The sequence below is a fragment of the Dunckerocampus dactyliophorus genome, chromosome 8, assembly GCF_027744805.1.
Source record: "Dunckerocampus dactyliophorus isolate RoL2022-P2 chromosome 8, RoL_Ddac_1.1, whole genome shotgun sequence".
Lineage (NCBI taxonomy): Eukaryota > Metazoa > Chordata > Actinopteri > Syngnathiformes > Syngnathidae > Dunckerocampus > Dunckerocampus dactyliophorus.
This window is the reverse complement of record NC_072826.1, coordinates 2,180,390-2,196,300: the sequence shown is the minus strand read 5'-3', so window position 1 is coordinate 2,196,300 and position 15,911 is coordinate 2,180,390. Positions and strand designations below refer to the sequence as shown.

Genomic DNA, 15,911 nt, shown 5'->3' with positions numbered 1-15,911 from the left:
ACGCCGCGGTGTTGGCGTTTCAGGTGGCTGATGGGTTTTTTTTTGTGCTCGATCGGGTTTTTTTCCCCTCATCTCAGAGCATTTGGTACAACTAGCACGTTTGTTTACAAGTGAGGTCAGGGGAAGTGAACGTCAGAGGCAGTAGAAAAAAAGCTTGATTCGCTCACCTGCACAGTTTGGTAAGTTATCAGGGCTATTTTTAATGTTATCGGATTTACACGTATGATGTCATAATTACCCCGTAATTATCGTGCCCCCTTAAAAAATACTACAGAGAACCTGATAACAGGTACTTATTTGTCTGTACTGTACAAACTCAAAATGGAAACCACCGTATCGGGAGGGTAGCAGAGCATACGAGCGTATTCAAGGATCAGGATGGATGCCGAGTATGAAACATTTGTACATTGTTTACACTGATATTGAGAGTCCCCACTGCATCTCAGGGGGGCTCGCCCCACTATTTGAGAAGCACTGATTTAAGGTGTTTTGCAGTGGACGACGCCATTTGAATCTTTCACTTTAAAATGCAGAGCAATGCGAGTTTCACAACATTTATGCACCATATGTATTGATAAATTGATTGCACGGCGTTGTCACATCACTGCTAACGCACATCAAGTGTATCAAATGTGTACTGACAAACACGGAAGCTGCTGCAGGCTGATTGCTGTTGGAATGCAGATCAATGACATTGTGTGAGTTCCGACTCATAGATTAGAATTCATAAGAAAACTCACTTATTTGCATGACCGATATATAATAAAAATATCTGATACACTGGTAGAATTATGTAGCTTTAATGTCCAAAATAAAAAAACAAAACAATGTACATCTTAGAATCTACATCTTAATGTTCAAAATATCATAGACTGCGATCTTGACTAGAGTACCTCTGGACCATCAGTTGCATGATGTGTCATATCCACATGTTGGTCCTGCTTTTATTTTGTTGCCCCGCTCCACTTCCTGCACTGGTTTCTTCCTGTTTCTTTCAGATAGCTTGGCTTCAACAAGGCGCATCAAGGCACAGGCGGATGTAATTAGCATCGTAGCGTTCACAGGCGTCCATGGCAGGAAGATGCCAGATAGTTCCTTCTTTTCTGTGCCCCCTGTGTTCTCCAGTCCTTTTGTCAATTAGACGTCCTTTATTATCTTCTGTCGCCTTCTTGCTGGTAATTTGTTTGCTACTTCTAGTGTGTGTTAGTGTTTTTGGCTTCTTGCTAGTAGCCTTATTGCTACCAAGCCTTGCTTTGGCCGTGTACCAAGCTACCGCCCTTAATACCTAGTCCTCAGGCATCTGTGTTTTGGGAATAACAAATGAACAGACTCCACCTTTGCGCCAATGACCGTTGCCTCCTCGTCCTCTTCGCCCACTTCCTCCTTATGGCTACGGCGGCATGGCGGTTAACGACAGCAGTTCTTCAGCCATCCTTTTAAGGACCGTGGTTCTCGCCTTTAACTCTTGACCTAAACTCTCAAACAAGGACCTAAATCTGAGCATTCTGTGGCTTTCTGTATCCCGGCTGAGACAAGACAGTTTCTAGCGGGGCGTCCCACGCCAGCTCAGAGCCCTGGCTGCTTGAGACAAGACCTTCGATACAGTAAGCCAAGACACTGGCTTGAGTCCACGATGTTTTTTGCCCAGTTTTCTAGGTTCCTTTCTAGTAGTCCCAGTCCTCCGGGGGACCCTCCTCCTCCTCCTAAGGTCACCGACCCAGCTGGCTTATTCTGCTGCCATTTTGGACACTAAGAGTCTTTGGTGGACTGGGAGGGGTACTGTCTTGAGGAATGTTGATGGGGGTCTCATCAGTTAGTTCTATGGAAAGTACCCACAAAAACCAAGTGGGTTGCCAGAGGGCGTACGTTGGGGGTGGTGGGGGATCAGAGTGGACTATCGCCTCGTCTTCCCATTTTTGTCCTACTTTTATTTTGTTGCTATTGCTTGGCACCGGCTTTGGCGATGCCTTCATCGAGGCACAGGTGAACACACCAGAAAGACCAGGAACAATTGTTCCTTTGTTTCTGTGTAACGTGTGTTCTCCTGTGCGCTTATGATGTACAGTCGTCCCTTGTTTTTCGCGGTTAATTGGTTTCAGACCCGACCACGGTAAATGAATTCCTGCAAAATATTTTCGTAGCTAGAGCATGGAAAACCTGTTTATGACCTTATAAATGCAGTTTTAACATTGTTAGAGCCTTGTAGACATGAAATACCACTCCTATAATCAGCATTGCACTCCTATTATTCATTGTTTACACCACATTGCAACGCTTATGCTGCAGGGACTTGAGACGGCCATAAGCTAGCAAGCTCACGCGCTAACAAGCTCACGAGCTAACCAGTTAGCCTCCAATTTATTTATTCTAAACTTAAGAAGCTTAAAACTTACCACTTCCACATGGGATGGGAGGAGAACTTGTTTTCACTCTGTCATGTCGGACATGACATGGCTGAATTCATGACTTCATGCAGTGTGAAGGTAATGTCATGTAAGGTAATGTCTCAGGGTTTTGTGGTACTACTGCCGCCTAGTGACCAGTGCGCTACATATCACTTGTATTTGAATATGTTATGACTAATAATAGACCGCAGTCTAGCACGAAACAGACACCATTTATTGTTCAATTAATTTCTGATATAGCGAGGGAGCGATATTACGAGGGACGGCTGTAGACGTCTTCTAGTGCCCGCTTGTTTCCTGCTTGGAGGTATTGTGTTTGCTACTTCAAGTTTGTGCTAGTGTTTGAAATGTGCGTTTTTGGCGTCTTCTTAATAGCCTTGTTGCTGCTAGCCGTTCTTTTGTTGTACGTTTAGCTATTTTTGTAACTGTGTTTTGTTTTTAGCTTACCCTCCGGTGTTACCGGCTCCTTTTGTTTGCACTTTTTTATTCTTTTTTGTTCACTTGCACGTCGACTCTGTCCACTGCTTTGGGGTCCAAGCGACTCACTGCGGCATCACACGATGGTTCCGCATTGCTGCACAGCAATCGAATGATTTGCCGGCCAACATCCTCTTAGCTGCCGAATGACAGCACACCAGTCGACAAACAAAACAAAGAGGAAGATGCTTGAAGCTAATTGTGTCTGCTCTAAAAGTCCACCCCCCACAACCCACCACCCCCCAAAAAAACAAAAATAAATTGCAAATCTAAAAAATGACATTGCGATGCCCCATTGGTCTGTAGCGGCTGGCCTGTCAGGTCTGTTTGATGTGAGTGAGAGGGAGTGGAGGCAAGCAGGAGGGATGGACAGTAACTTGCAGTGACACCTCCACCCGCCACCCCCGCCCATGTGGACTGGGGAAGGACGGCCCTGACAATGATTGATGACAACTATTCATTTATAGATCCAGAGGAGAGGAACCAGGAGGCATCTACTACACTACTGGTGGTCAATAGATTTGGGCCTTTTTTTTTAGTGTGCTTTTTTTGTATTGTCTTGTTGGTGTTTTACTCTTTACAAGGTAAAGAGGAAAGAGTAAAGAGTAAAGAGTACTCAAATCACAATACAGACCTTTCATGTTTTCCCCATAATCAACTTATCACTCCAACACCAATTATGAGGAAACGCCACTACTTCACAGGCAAGCCGTCTTCCAGACACCATTTTTATGACAACCTCCCCAAATGAAGCTGTAATACGTGGCGGGAGCATGTTCATCATTTCAATATTTATCGGTTCAAAACTCGATATTATGTTGTTTCATGTTTGTTTCGTGTGCAAGTACTAAACAACATGGTGATTAAACATGCGGGTAGCTGTAATGGTGATTGCTTCTCTGTAGCCCTTCTTCCTGGTTCTTCGGACCGCGTTGCTATCGGAGAATTAGTAAATGATCACACAATTGAAAATGTTTCCAAATTGTGTTGAAAAGAATAACACAATATAATTGGTTACAGCGCTGGACTCTGTCATCAATGAGGAAGGTTGAGGAGTGAACGTACACGGAGTCTACATAGCAGTTGCCGCGTCCCTCTACAAGTGGGACTTAACTTTGCGTTGAAGTGAGAGTTAAGCTTGTGTGAGTGAGAACAATGCAGCTATTGTGTGTCTCTGTATTTTTCCATCGGTCATGTTGTGCAACTCTGATTGTGCTATGTGAGTGTGTGAGTGTCATGGAGGCCGAGTGTGACGGCCTCTATGAGAAGCATTTAGACTGACACGTAGGGACGCTCCGATCAGGGTTGTATGCTGCCGATTCCGATCATCCAGGACTGAAATCAGCCGATACCGATCAAATGGATTCATTTGATAAGGCGACTTTGGATGTGAGCGTACACTGATGGAGCTCTAGCAGGACTTCCAGGTACGTGAGAGCGCACTCAGGAAAAGACTGGACTCATCTCGTCTGATTAATTCAATAATTTCTGGGGTTATTTCCTTACCCTTCTGACTCACGCACTTACGGGCGAGTCTTGTCCACATGGCTGCGTTAGCTGGCGTCTGACTGATGATCACACCGTGAGCCTCGAAAACTCGCCATACTCCGTCTAGTGTCCTTCAAATGCCGTGTTAAATTTAAGCTTTTTAACGTGCTACCCCTGCGAGATGTGCTGGCAGCTAAGTTCCACACGGCCGGCATGATCGTTTTTGTTTTGAAGGGAGTGGGAGGACGCCGCCGCCCAAGACGTTAGTCAGGTCAAGACACGACACTGCACGAAGGGATCGCTGCGGGTCGCAATAGTGCTAGCCACGGGTGATTGCCTTTTGTGATTGGCGTTGAAAGGCATTTATCGGCATATGCCGATCACATGATTTTTCACGGAAATCAGCCGATACTGATCGGTGGCCGATCGATCGGAGCATCCCTGCTGACAATGCACTGAGCTGTTAGACTGAATCTAAAAGTGCAATAATAATAACAGCTAACATAATATAGAATCAAACACACAAAGGCAACACAACCCACATTCACGCCTTCAACGCCGAGGCAAAGTTGGACTGATCTGTTCATTCTGGATGTGTGGCACATTTAGCAGATTTCAGCCTGCGTTCTTCAGGCTTATGCAGAACATTCAATTCGATATCCGAGTAAACATGTTCAATAGCAAACACTGCTTGAAAACCATGAGGATATGCTTATTATTCTGGTTATTCTTGTGACGGTTAAAGGCTGCTTGACTCTATCCTGTCTGGCAGTGACGTGCGCTCAGGGGAGGCAGTTGAGGCACAGAATGAAAAATAAGGGGAAAAAAAACAAATAAAATAAATATTAATATTTGCTCAATGACACACCTTGAACATACTGCAGCGACCACTCACGCCCACGTTCCCTCTTTCTGGCAATCGAGTCGTCATTGTACCTAACATGCTTCCGGACTGTGGGAGGAAGCTGCAGTACCTGGAGACAACCCTCATGAGCTGTGTGTATTTTGGTGTGGGTCAAGGGGTGGTTGACGTGATGTTATATTATTCATCGCACCGACACAGGTGTGAACTGGCAAGCCGTTATTTGGTAACATTCACTGATTGCTGCCTGGTATCACTGTGCAGCAATCGCACTGTATTATTCATGGCCTGGCACTTTTAACTTGGTAATTACCAGCTCATGGGACTCAGTTGGACTCCAGGGGTTGTGTCAAAAACAACTCAGAGAAGTCGCTTACAAATATAAATGAGCTAGGAGCTGTCAGTTGCCGCTGGAAGGCCGGAAACCGTTTTTCATTTATTGCATTTGCCACCTTTGCTTTCATTTGAGAAGCAGATGGGCCCATTTTGTTTGTCAACACGTGGAGTGAATATAAGTTGTCCACTTCGCGATTTGAATTTTGCAGCTTCACTCTATGAGAGTTTTTCAAAACAACTGAATTAATAAATCATTGCTGTTTCGTGGATGACTATTATTAGCAGTTATTAAAAATGGCTAAATGAATGGCTAAATGAACAAAAATACAAATATAAGACACTCAGAAGACGCATTCAAAGACGTGAGATGTATTTTACACTGGTCACTAGGTGTCAGTAATGTTACATTAATAAGACAATAGCCACTGAAAGAAGTCTACATTATGTCTTATTCATGTCTTATTTTCTGTTATTATGTCTACTATATTTGGTAATAGGAGTGTAAAGGTGACTATAGGTGTGTCATTTCATCTCTAGAGGGCTGTAATCATGTTAAAACTAAGTATTTAGGAGGTTGTAAATAGGTTTTGTACGCTCTAACTACAAAAATATTAGATTTATAAATAAGAAATCCTACTCTGAAAATTCAGTTATGACGGTGGGGGCTGGAAACAATTAACTGTGATAAACGAAGGATTACTGTACATTTGGAAAATGTCATCATTTCTTCAGTTTTTGTTCAGTGTTAGCCACTTGCACTAAACACAGTTAATCATCAGATTTTCGCAGTTAACTCAAAATTAATCAGAATTAATTTACTATTCTGTTTACCCTAAAGACTAATGCTAAAACGAAACAAATGGCTGTTTTATTGTACTATCTGATCCAGAGGAAAGACAAATGGTTTCCAGAATGTTCTCCACAATACTTAAACTACAGTAGCAGGCTACTGTGTCAAAAGATACCCTGAAAGAGAAACAGTAAAAACGTAGGTCCAACATGCAACAACTCAACCTGAAAGAGATACTGTATGCCAATTCCCGGAAAAATGGTGTACAACAGTGTCCGCCAAAGTGGCCAACCTGTACATGGAACAGCACCAAGTCATTGGTCCAGATATGTGGACGACACGTGGGTTCAAATCAAAAGTCAAGACGTGCAAGTCTTCATCGAGCGCATCAACTCAATGGACAAAAACATCAAGTTCACACGAGAGGATGTCCAAGACAATAAGTTGCCTTTTTCGGGACTGTGATGTCCACATTGGAGACAAGAGGTGCCTCCATGCTGGGGAGAAAACCCCACGCGCTCACCGATACCACCTTTTTGATGTACACCATCCACTGGGACACAAACTGGGCGTTATCAGACATCTACAACACAAAGCTGGTGATGTCCCCACCAGCACACAGGCCGAGGAGAACGAGCAAAAGCACCTGAGGAAGGCGCTTGAAACCTGTGGTTACCCCAGCTGGTAGTTTGTAAAAAGTGCATCTCGTTCCAGAAAGAACAAGAGCAAGGTGGATGAGGAGGAAAAGTGTGACAGACGCAATAACATTGTCATTCCGTATCTATCAGGTCTATCTGAGAAACCTAGAAACATCCAGAAATACAGGCTGGTACACCCTGAAGACCGGACCAAGCAGTCACGACACAGACGGGCTAACTCTTCAGGTAAGCTAGACTCTACCTGTCTACCTGTCTACCTGCACCGCAAAGAGAAACAGTACAGTACATAATCCAGGGCCCTATCATTTAAGCGTTAACAGAATCGTGGATGGAAAAAACGAATCTACTGTTAACAAAATGTGACATAATGTGAATGAAATGCTGTCATCGTGAGGAGAAGGAGCGTTTGTGTGGGCGAGTATTTCCCCGGCAGAATGTCATCACAAACATGAGCCCGCCCCCTCCCCAACTAAACATGGAGAGACGACAACCTGGAACACCGGCAAAAGTTGCTGAAAAAACGTGAAAACTCCTCACTTAGGAAGAGTGAATGGCTTAGTTTAGCAGACGATGCTAGCGCAGCTGCGTGTGTGCAACTCGGGCTGTATGAGTGTGTTTTAGAGTGTGTGTTTTACCGCTTCTTAATGCAAACGAGCGTTTTATGATGCCCGCCTTGCAAGATGTCACCGGGCAACGTGCAATGTGTGAGTGAAATAAGGACGAGAGGCGCGTTTATTCTTGCTCCCAGATCGTCTTAACCGTCAACATTCTCAACGCACACAACACACTTCCGGCCTTCAAAATACGAGCAATTTGTTGAGGATTTTGTGTGCAGAGGCTGACATCCCATTGGGAATGTTAGCCAAGCTACATCTGTTTCTGAAATACAATGATGTATTGCATCAATAAATGTAAGGATTTTTGCATTTAATTAGGGGATATTTTAATTACTATCGCAAAGCTACACACTCTATGCTGGTAAAATAAGTGTCAAGGTATAAAAAAAAACAGAATTTTAAAAACGTAAATGGAAAAAAAGGAATTGGGGGGAAAAGTACAAAGGATTTCAAAGGACCCTAAATGTTCTAGACAGAGAAGACAGTTGGTTTGAAAGAGAAGTGACGTGAAGGTTGAGAAACCATCTCTGAACCGAGGGGGATCTCCCCACGGACAATGCTGTCCCTTCATCTATGCTAAGAGAATAATCAATAATAATTCAATAATTTAGCCTCCAACAAACAAACAAGACAAAGCTACTTGGTTTCAGGTGCGTCCATGACCACGCTTACAACAGAATGGAGTATGAAAGGGATAGTTGGGATTTTTTGACATGAAGTTGTATGAAATCCCCCATTAGCATTGTAGTCCAATAACAGCAACTTACCCCCCCCATTCGGTCTCATAAGTGCAGTTCTGGTCAGATTTCTCAAAACAATATGCGTTGAAAAGATGAATACATTTGCATCACATGTCATCTTCCGCTGTGGGACACATACGTAAACAAGATGTCCATGGCGCGCGGTCACGGACGTCGATGAGAGCGTCTTTGTCACATACACGAGAACGCACGGGCGACAGTGCGCAGGGATACGGCGAAAGACAAATATAACGCTGAGCGTTTTTTGACGTTTGAATTTTTTGAGAAGGCATTTTTGTGATGCAAATGTATTCATCTTTTCAACGCGTATTGTTTTGAGAAGCCAAATGCTTTACTTAATTCTCCCCAGCAACTAAGAAATCTCACCAGAAGTGGACTTAGGAGACTGAGTGGGGAGTAAGTCGCTGTGATTGGACTACAATGCTGATGGGGATGTCATACAACTTCATGTCAAAAAATCCGAACTATCCCTTTAAGAAGGGTGATCCCACCCAAACCATAGCTATTGGCTGGCTGTTGATAAATACCGTGGATCCTGCACCGACCCCTCAAACTAGGTCTGTCCTATCTAGTCATTAGCATGAACTGTTGAAGCCCGCTGGGATCAGATCGGATCTTTTAATGAAACCTGAACAGTCCAGAATCTTTAAGTTTTGTCTTTAAGTTGAATGGTTGTAACCCAAAATTCTGTTTAAATAAACGTCTCCTACCTTAAGCAGCTCAACACAAAACAGTTGCACCAAACGTAGAATATGCACTGATGCTTGTGCATATCCTCATACATCCTGGAAAGCTCTGCTTCGGACTGTGCCCTCTGGAGGCAACTTTGCCATGATGGACTTCAGCGTTTTGAAGAGGAGAGGAGCGAGGCGAGGGAAAGGAACCACCAGAGGAGGAAGATGGTCCCTGCAGTCACATATGCCCCCATGCGGCTTTCGTATTGAACTTTTTAGTCACCTCAAAACTCACCAACAGAAGAAGTAGAAGTCATCATCGGATGCGATGGACATCCAGGTCATTGTATTCTCAGGGCATTGACTCGGTCGCAACTGGACCGCTCAGGTTGTCCTAGATGACATTTTGCCTCTCATCACAGCAGGTTCATGGTCAATGACTAGGTGGGACAAACACTAGTCTAACTAGATAGGACAGCTGCAGTCTGAGCTGTTCTAACTGATTCATGTGGAAAATCGAGGTGCAATTTTGATCAGTGTCACATGAGGGAACAACATGCAGGCTGTGTTCACACTTGCAGTTCAGTACTCTGGCCGGGACCAAAAATTGGAAAAAAAAAAACATAGATGGTGCACACTTTTGTTGCGGGTCTTTACTTAAGCCACGGTCACAACGACGTAGGATTTTTTGGCCGTGTGATTTTAGGAGTGCCCCAAATCACTGTGTTTTTTTTGTTCGTGGGGAACGTAGTTGTGGTGACCATGAAGGAGTAACATCTCGACACGCATGGAGAACGCACAAAATATTTCAACGTGCACTAATTTTGTGTGCGGCATGCACGTGTGGCGCACGACACACATCGGAGTCCGTCATTGCGGCGTACGAAAAAATTGACATTTTGCCCAAACCTGACACCAGCAAAGCGTACGAAAGACACACGTTGGCCGTACGGATGACACACGAAGGCATACGAAGTGCATAAGTTTGTCTTGCAGCCTGAAAAAAACGTAAGCACCCGTAGAGTTTGTCTGACACGACAACGGACCTCTGCGGCCAGTCTACGGCTAAGAAATCAGCACGTCACACGCGTGCCCTCTGTGTGATTCTTGTTTCCACACGGACCTTGTTTCCAGGAGCCCGTACGATCCAGGGCCGTACGACCCAGGCTTTAACCCAGAACGTGAACAGTTCGCAATCTTTGCTTGACTGCTGAAACAGATCTCTTATATGTGCAGGAAGAAATTCTATTACTTATGCACGCATATGAAACCCTAAAGACGTCAGTCCTTTGGGTGCGTGTGTTCTTTTAGATGTTTACAAAAGAGCAGAAGACATTGGAAAAACAAAAGAGGAAGGAGAAAAGAGGGAGGAAAGCGCTTACCGTTCAATCCAGCTACAAGAAGCAGGCTCGGGTTAAAAAGAGGAAAAAGAAAGGAAGAAGAGGGAAGAAACAGAGAAACATAAAGACACAGAGCAAAGCCACAACAGACACTCAAGTGTTACAGCAGATTTACAACAGAGAGCGAAGCAACGAAGAAAGCGTAGATGTAAAAGCTGAGGCATCATGTGTGAGAGAGAGATGTTTTGCAGCTGATCGTTAGAGATGGCTCGTCCAGTCGTCACATTCCAAGTTGTGCCAGTCAGTGTCAGGATCACAGTGTGTTCTTACGCAACAAACAGGAGTATACTCATCACACAATGATGGGATATCAACTTGAGAGTGAGTAACTTACAGAACTGAGATATCGGTGCATCAAGCTGTGGCGCTGCGCCCCCTCTAGAGTTGAGTTTCTGGACTTGGGTGGGAGGGACTGGCTTGTGTGATTGGCCGGTGGCCCGATACATGGCCTGCACCCACAGAATTCGGTCCTGCTCGTCATCACTGGCAAAGATGACTGTTTCGCCCTCTTTCACAGCATTAAAGAATGCCCGGCCGCCATCCAGTCCTGGTGGACACACAGCATCATGATTCAGATTGATTGGAAGCGGTGGTATCGGTGTGGTATCGGTACTTTTCCAACTGTCAATTTACTTTCCTGGCAGGCTTGCATGAGACAATGTAGCTGAAACTGTAGTACGGGCATGGACATCAACTTTCATGCGGCATCCTGCGTACCAAGCAGTGTTGGACTCACAGTGACTTGACTTCACAATATCATCAAAGACTTGCAACTCGACTTGGTCTTCAGTCTTATGACTTACTAACTTTAAATAAGTCTTGCTAGCACAACTGGCAAGTCTCCGCTTTTTGCAGTACATCCGAGTCGATGTTCATGAGTTCGATGTTTTGCCAGACTCCTATTTTTTTGCACCACGGGGGCAAAAAAGGACGCGATGCCACCCTTGTAGGTGCCTGTAGGTAGGTGCCTTTGAGTCTTGGAACAGGAGAAATGCCAGCAATTTTATGATCCCAGAAAAGAAACAAAAGGTGAGCACGTATGGCTTTGCGGTTTCGCTGCGTTACCTGGTTGTGGGTCGGTGTAGTCCACGGTATAGCCATCCAGCTGGAGCAGCTCCACTGGCTCTGCCTTCTTTTCTCGGTAGCTGCACATCGCAAAGGTGTACTGACTCACCTGTTGGGAGCCAAATACTATTACACAACATTTTCATTTCAAGTAACCACAACATGACGGTTACAAGGAATCAGTCACTCATAATGACAAGTGTCAATACATTTTGGTTTAAGGTATTTTCGTGTGTTGTTCTTTTTTTATTTGGTTGTTTAAGAACAGAATCTTTATCAACAATAATCATTTTAACCACAACCATAGATATTTGGTAAAATACAGTTAAAAATGATGTATACCTGGACAAATATGGAGTTAAATTGAATTATATTTGGCGAATGGGAATGCAAATCTCTTAGCTGGACGTTACACACCAATGTGGCAAAAGGTTTCGATGCTGTCGCTGTGCAACTCAAAGTCCGTGACCCATCTTCAGTGTATGGCCGAGCTTTCTATGACGCACGTGTGTTGTGTGTTGAAGTCTTTCTGTGCTCTTAGCGGCCCCAAACAGCCCCAAAGCCGAATGCTTCCATCACCATGTTTGCCAGCAGGGACGGTGTTGTTGGGGTCATTTTCAGCAAACACGATGAGTTGAGTCAACGCCAAACACTGTTGCCAACTCCTCGGGACGAAAAGTAGCTATTGGCTGTCCTAGAAGTCGCTAGATGACATCATTGGCTAATTTGCATATTATTTGCATATGATGTTGTAACAGATGCTGTAGGACAGCGGTTCCCAAACGTTTCACAGTCGCGTACCCCTTCAGACATTTGACTTGAAGCCATGTACCCCCTACTTCTGCACACTTAAAAAACTCTTTTAACAACTTGAGCTTCACTTTTGTCCACCTGCAATTGCTACGATTTAAATCTGCATGTCAGTTTCACACCAAATTGAAAGGGAAAGTTGAACAAACATGATAAAGCAGTACCCAAAGCACAACTACACACACAAGCAGCGGTAAAGCCTCATTTTCAGGGGAATCTCCACTCTCTCATCCAGACACGCACGTACATTGACAGGCTTTCACATTGCGGGGTTTGGAACACCAATATAAGTTAAAGCTTGAAGATTAAGCACTCTTAATACACAACATAATCCTCAAATGTACGCACTTATTCCTATAACTCACACCGAGCAATGAAGAACTTCATGCCGCGTCTCCTTCCTTCTTTCTGCTATGACGATGCGCTCTGTGCTATGAGGCGTTCAGGTGCGCTCGTAATTGTGAGTGTTAGTCTCTAATTGTTTTTCATTTTTATTCACGTACCCCCAATGACAATTGGCGTACCCCACTTAGGGAACCTAGGCTGTAGGACAAAAGCATAACCTTGTAGGTGAAACACGAGTGCGTAAAAACACTTTAATTATGTTTAGAACTACAAAAAAAACTTGATTCTTGTTTTTTTAATTTAAACTTGAGTAGAGTACCTCTCACCCGCTACATGACACTGTGGGTTCCCTGAGCAGCTCCTTCAGCAGCAGACTGTTACACCCACGGTGTAAGGAGAGGTTCCGCAGGTCCTTCATACCGACCGCTGTCAGGCTCTACAACACCTGCACCACCTGAACCATGTTGTAGTCACAATGCTTTACTTTACTGTTCTCTTTACTTGTCTTGCTTGCTTGCTGCTGTAACAAGTAAATTTCCCCGCTGTGGGATCAATAAAGTACATACAATACAATACAAGTAGTATTCTACACTGCTCTGTAAAGTTATATTAATGAGACGACAGCCACCAGGAAGCACGCTATGCTAACTTTTATTTATGTCTAAGATGGCTTATTTTCTATTATAATGTCTGCTATATGGCGTACTACAAGTGTAAAGGGCTGCATGATTCTCTAATCATGTTAAAAGTCGTCTTTAGAAGGTCATGAACGGGTTTTCTATGCTCTAACTACAAAAACATTCCGTTTATTAATATTGAATTCAACCAGTTAACCGCGATAAACGAGGGACGACTGCACAGCAATTCCTCGTCTCCAAGAGTGATAGTCACATGATTACAGCTCAAACACTTTACATTTGGGCAAAGGGATTCAAATTGAAATTTTTTTTTCTCAAAAGGCAGTGCTGACAATATACACTCCTGATCAAAATCTTGAGACCAGTTGAAAAATTGCTAGAATTAGCATTTTGCACATTTGGATCTTAATGAGGTTTAAGTAGAGCTCCAATATGCAAAAGCAAGAAGGGGGAGTGAGACAAAAAACATTTTGAAAAAGTCATTTATAGACAACAACAATTAAAAAAGTTTTGTTCTCTGATGAGAAAAACTGTAACCTTGACGGTCCAGGTGGCTTCCAACATTACTGGCATGACAAGGAGATCCCACCTGAGATGTTTTCTACCCGGCACAGTGAGGGGGGGGTCCATCATGATCTGGGGTGCTTTTTCATTTAGTGAAACACTGGAGCTTCAGGTGGTGCAGGGTCGTCAAACGGCGGCCGCTTACGTGCAGACGTTGCAGCGGGCATCCCTCATGACCGAGGGCCCTCGTCTGTGTGGTAACAGCTGGGTTCTTCAACAGGACAACGCTGCAGTTCACAATGCTCGCTTGACCAAGGACTTCTTAGGGAGAAGAACATCACTCTTTTGGACCATCCTGCATGTTCCCCTCATTTCAATCCCATAGAAAACATTTGGGGATGAATGGCAAGGGAAGTTTATACTAAAAATGGCCATCAGTTCCAAACAGTTGATGCCCTTGGTGAAGCCATCTTCACCACTTGGAGCAATGTTCCCACTAGCCTCCTGGAAACACTCGCATCAAGCACGCCCAAAGCCATTTTGGAAGTGATGAACAAGAACGGTGGAGCTCCTCATTACTGAGTCCTACTGACAACATTTTTTGTTCTGGTTTGGAGAGTTTTATGTTATTTCGTGAGCGATGGTCTCAAACTTTTGATCAGCTGATAAACAGCCTACTTCAGTTTAATGGTTGTTTCCAATAAATGACTTTTTCAAAAGGCTTTTTGTCTCACCCCCCCTTCTTGTTGTTGCATATTGTAGCTCTTCTTAAAACCTCATTAAGATCCAAGTGTGCTAAATGCTAATTCTAGCCATTTTTCAACCGGTCAGGAGTGTATGATATACCTCGGATTGAATACCATCCATGCCAGGAGCAGGCACTGCTGCCGGTCATACCGGCATGTCGTCACAAATCACCAGGCTTGATTGGCCAATCAGCCTCTGCTCTCCCTCTCACTGCAGCTGTATTGCGGGTGTGCGTGCGTGACAAACGAGATTCCGAACGACAGCACTGATGACACCTGGGGCCAAAGGAAAAAGGATGGAGAGAACCGGGTTGACTCTCCAGCAAGTCTCTGGCCTCTAGGAAACCACAAAGGCAAATCTGAGACTAAATGACACCCAAAACAGCACCTCTGCATGGCTCTCCCTCAGACTAAATCAGCGTAACTTCAATATTTTCAAGCAGTGACATCTAAAATTGTGTTAAGCCAACAAGCTAAACAAAATTGGATACATGATTTTTCACTTCAATCAAGGGAAATGTGCAGTTGCTTGGACTTTAAGGAATTCAACTAATGAAGTTTATCCAACTGAATGCTGCAGTAGTTTATGCCTTCATAAAGATTATTCATTTCAAGCTAAATCATTTGACAGTGAACTTTTAGAAACAGGCGGTCGCGTTCGCCTGTTAAAGCAGTTAAAGCCACGGAACTTGACCCTGGAATCAGGAACTTAACCCCAGAAGCACGCACGCTTGAATCACAAGAAGTGCGGGTCGAAATTAACCTCCTGGTGGTATTTAGGGCTCAAAAGAGGCTCCTGATCCAGGAGTAATACGTTCTAAGTACCCTGGAACATTTAGGCAAGGTTTATTTATGCTTACAAATAAACTACATTTTGAGTTTTTTTCCTTGAATTTAATTGGGTTTCTCACCTTCTTTATCAATATGCTTGCACTCACAGCTTCCTTTGGCCCCATGGCGGGTCATTTTGCAGTCACACTCAATACAGTTAATGCAATTAGCCCTTATCTAGTGAGCAACACAACTGAACACAAAATGCAGTTTTTAAATGCAACTTTTTATGATTAAGGGAGAAAAAAAATCCAAAGCTGGAAAAAGTGACTGCCCCCTAAACCTAATATCTGGTTGGGCCCCCCTTAGCAGCAACAACTGCAATCAAGAGTTTGTGATAACTTGCAATGAGTCTCTTACAGCGCTGGGGGGGAATTGTGGCTCACTCATCTTTGCTGAATTGTTGTCATTCAGCCACATTGGAGGCTTTTCCAGCATGAAGCGCCTTTTTAAGGTCATGCCACAGCATCTCAATAGGATTCAGGTCAGGACTTCATTTTGTT

General features: G+C 44.0%; 1 protein-coding gene across 15 annotated transcripts in view; it reads right to left on the bottom strand.

Moving 5' to 3' along the window:
• Positions 1–15,911, bottom strand: part of cadpsa (Ca2+-dependent activator protein for secretion a) — a 124,349-nt gene that overhangs the window by 70,207 nt on the left and 38,231 nt on the right. For all 15 annotated transcript variants that reach the window (XM_054785697.1, XM_054785698.1, XM_054785699.1 and 12 more), the window contains exons 10-11: positions 11,535–11,643; positions 10,804–11,016 (exon numbers count right to left, since the gene is read on the bottom strand). In XM_054785697.1, coding sequence (XP_054641672.1) covers positions 10,804–11,016; positions 11,535–11,643 — 322 coding nt within the window. The remainder of the gene's footprint in view (positions 1–10,803; positions 11,017–11,534; positions 11,644–15,911) is intronic.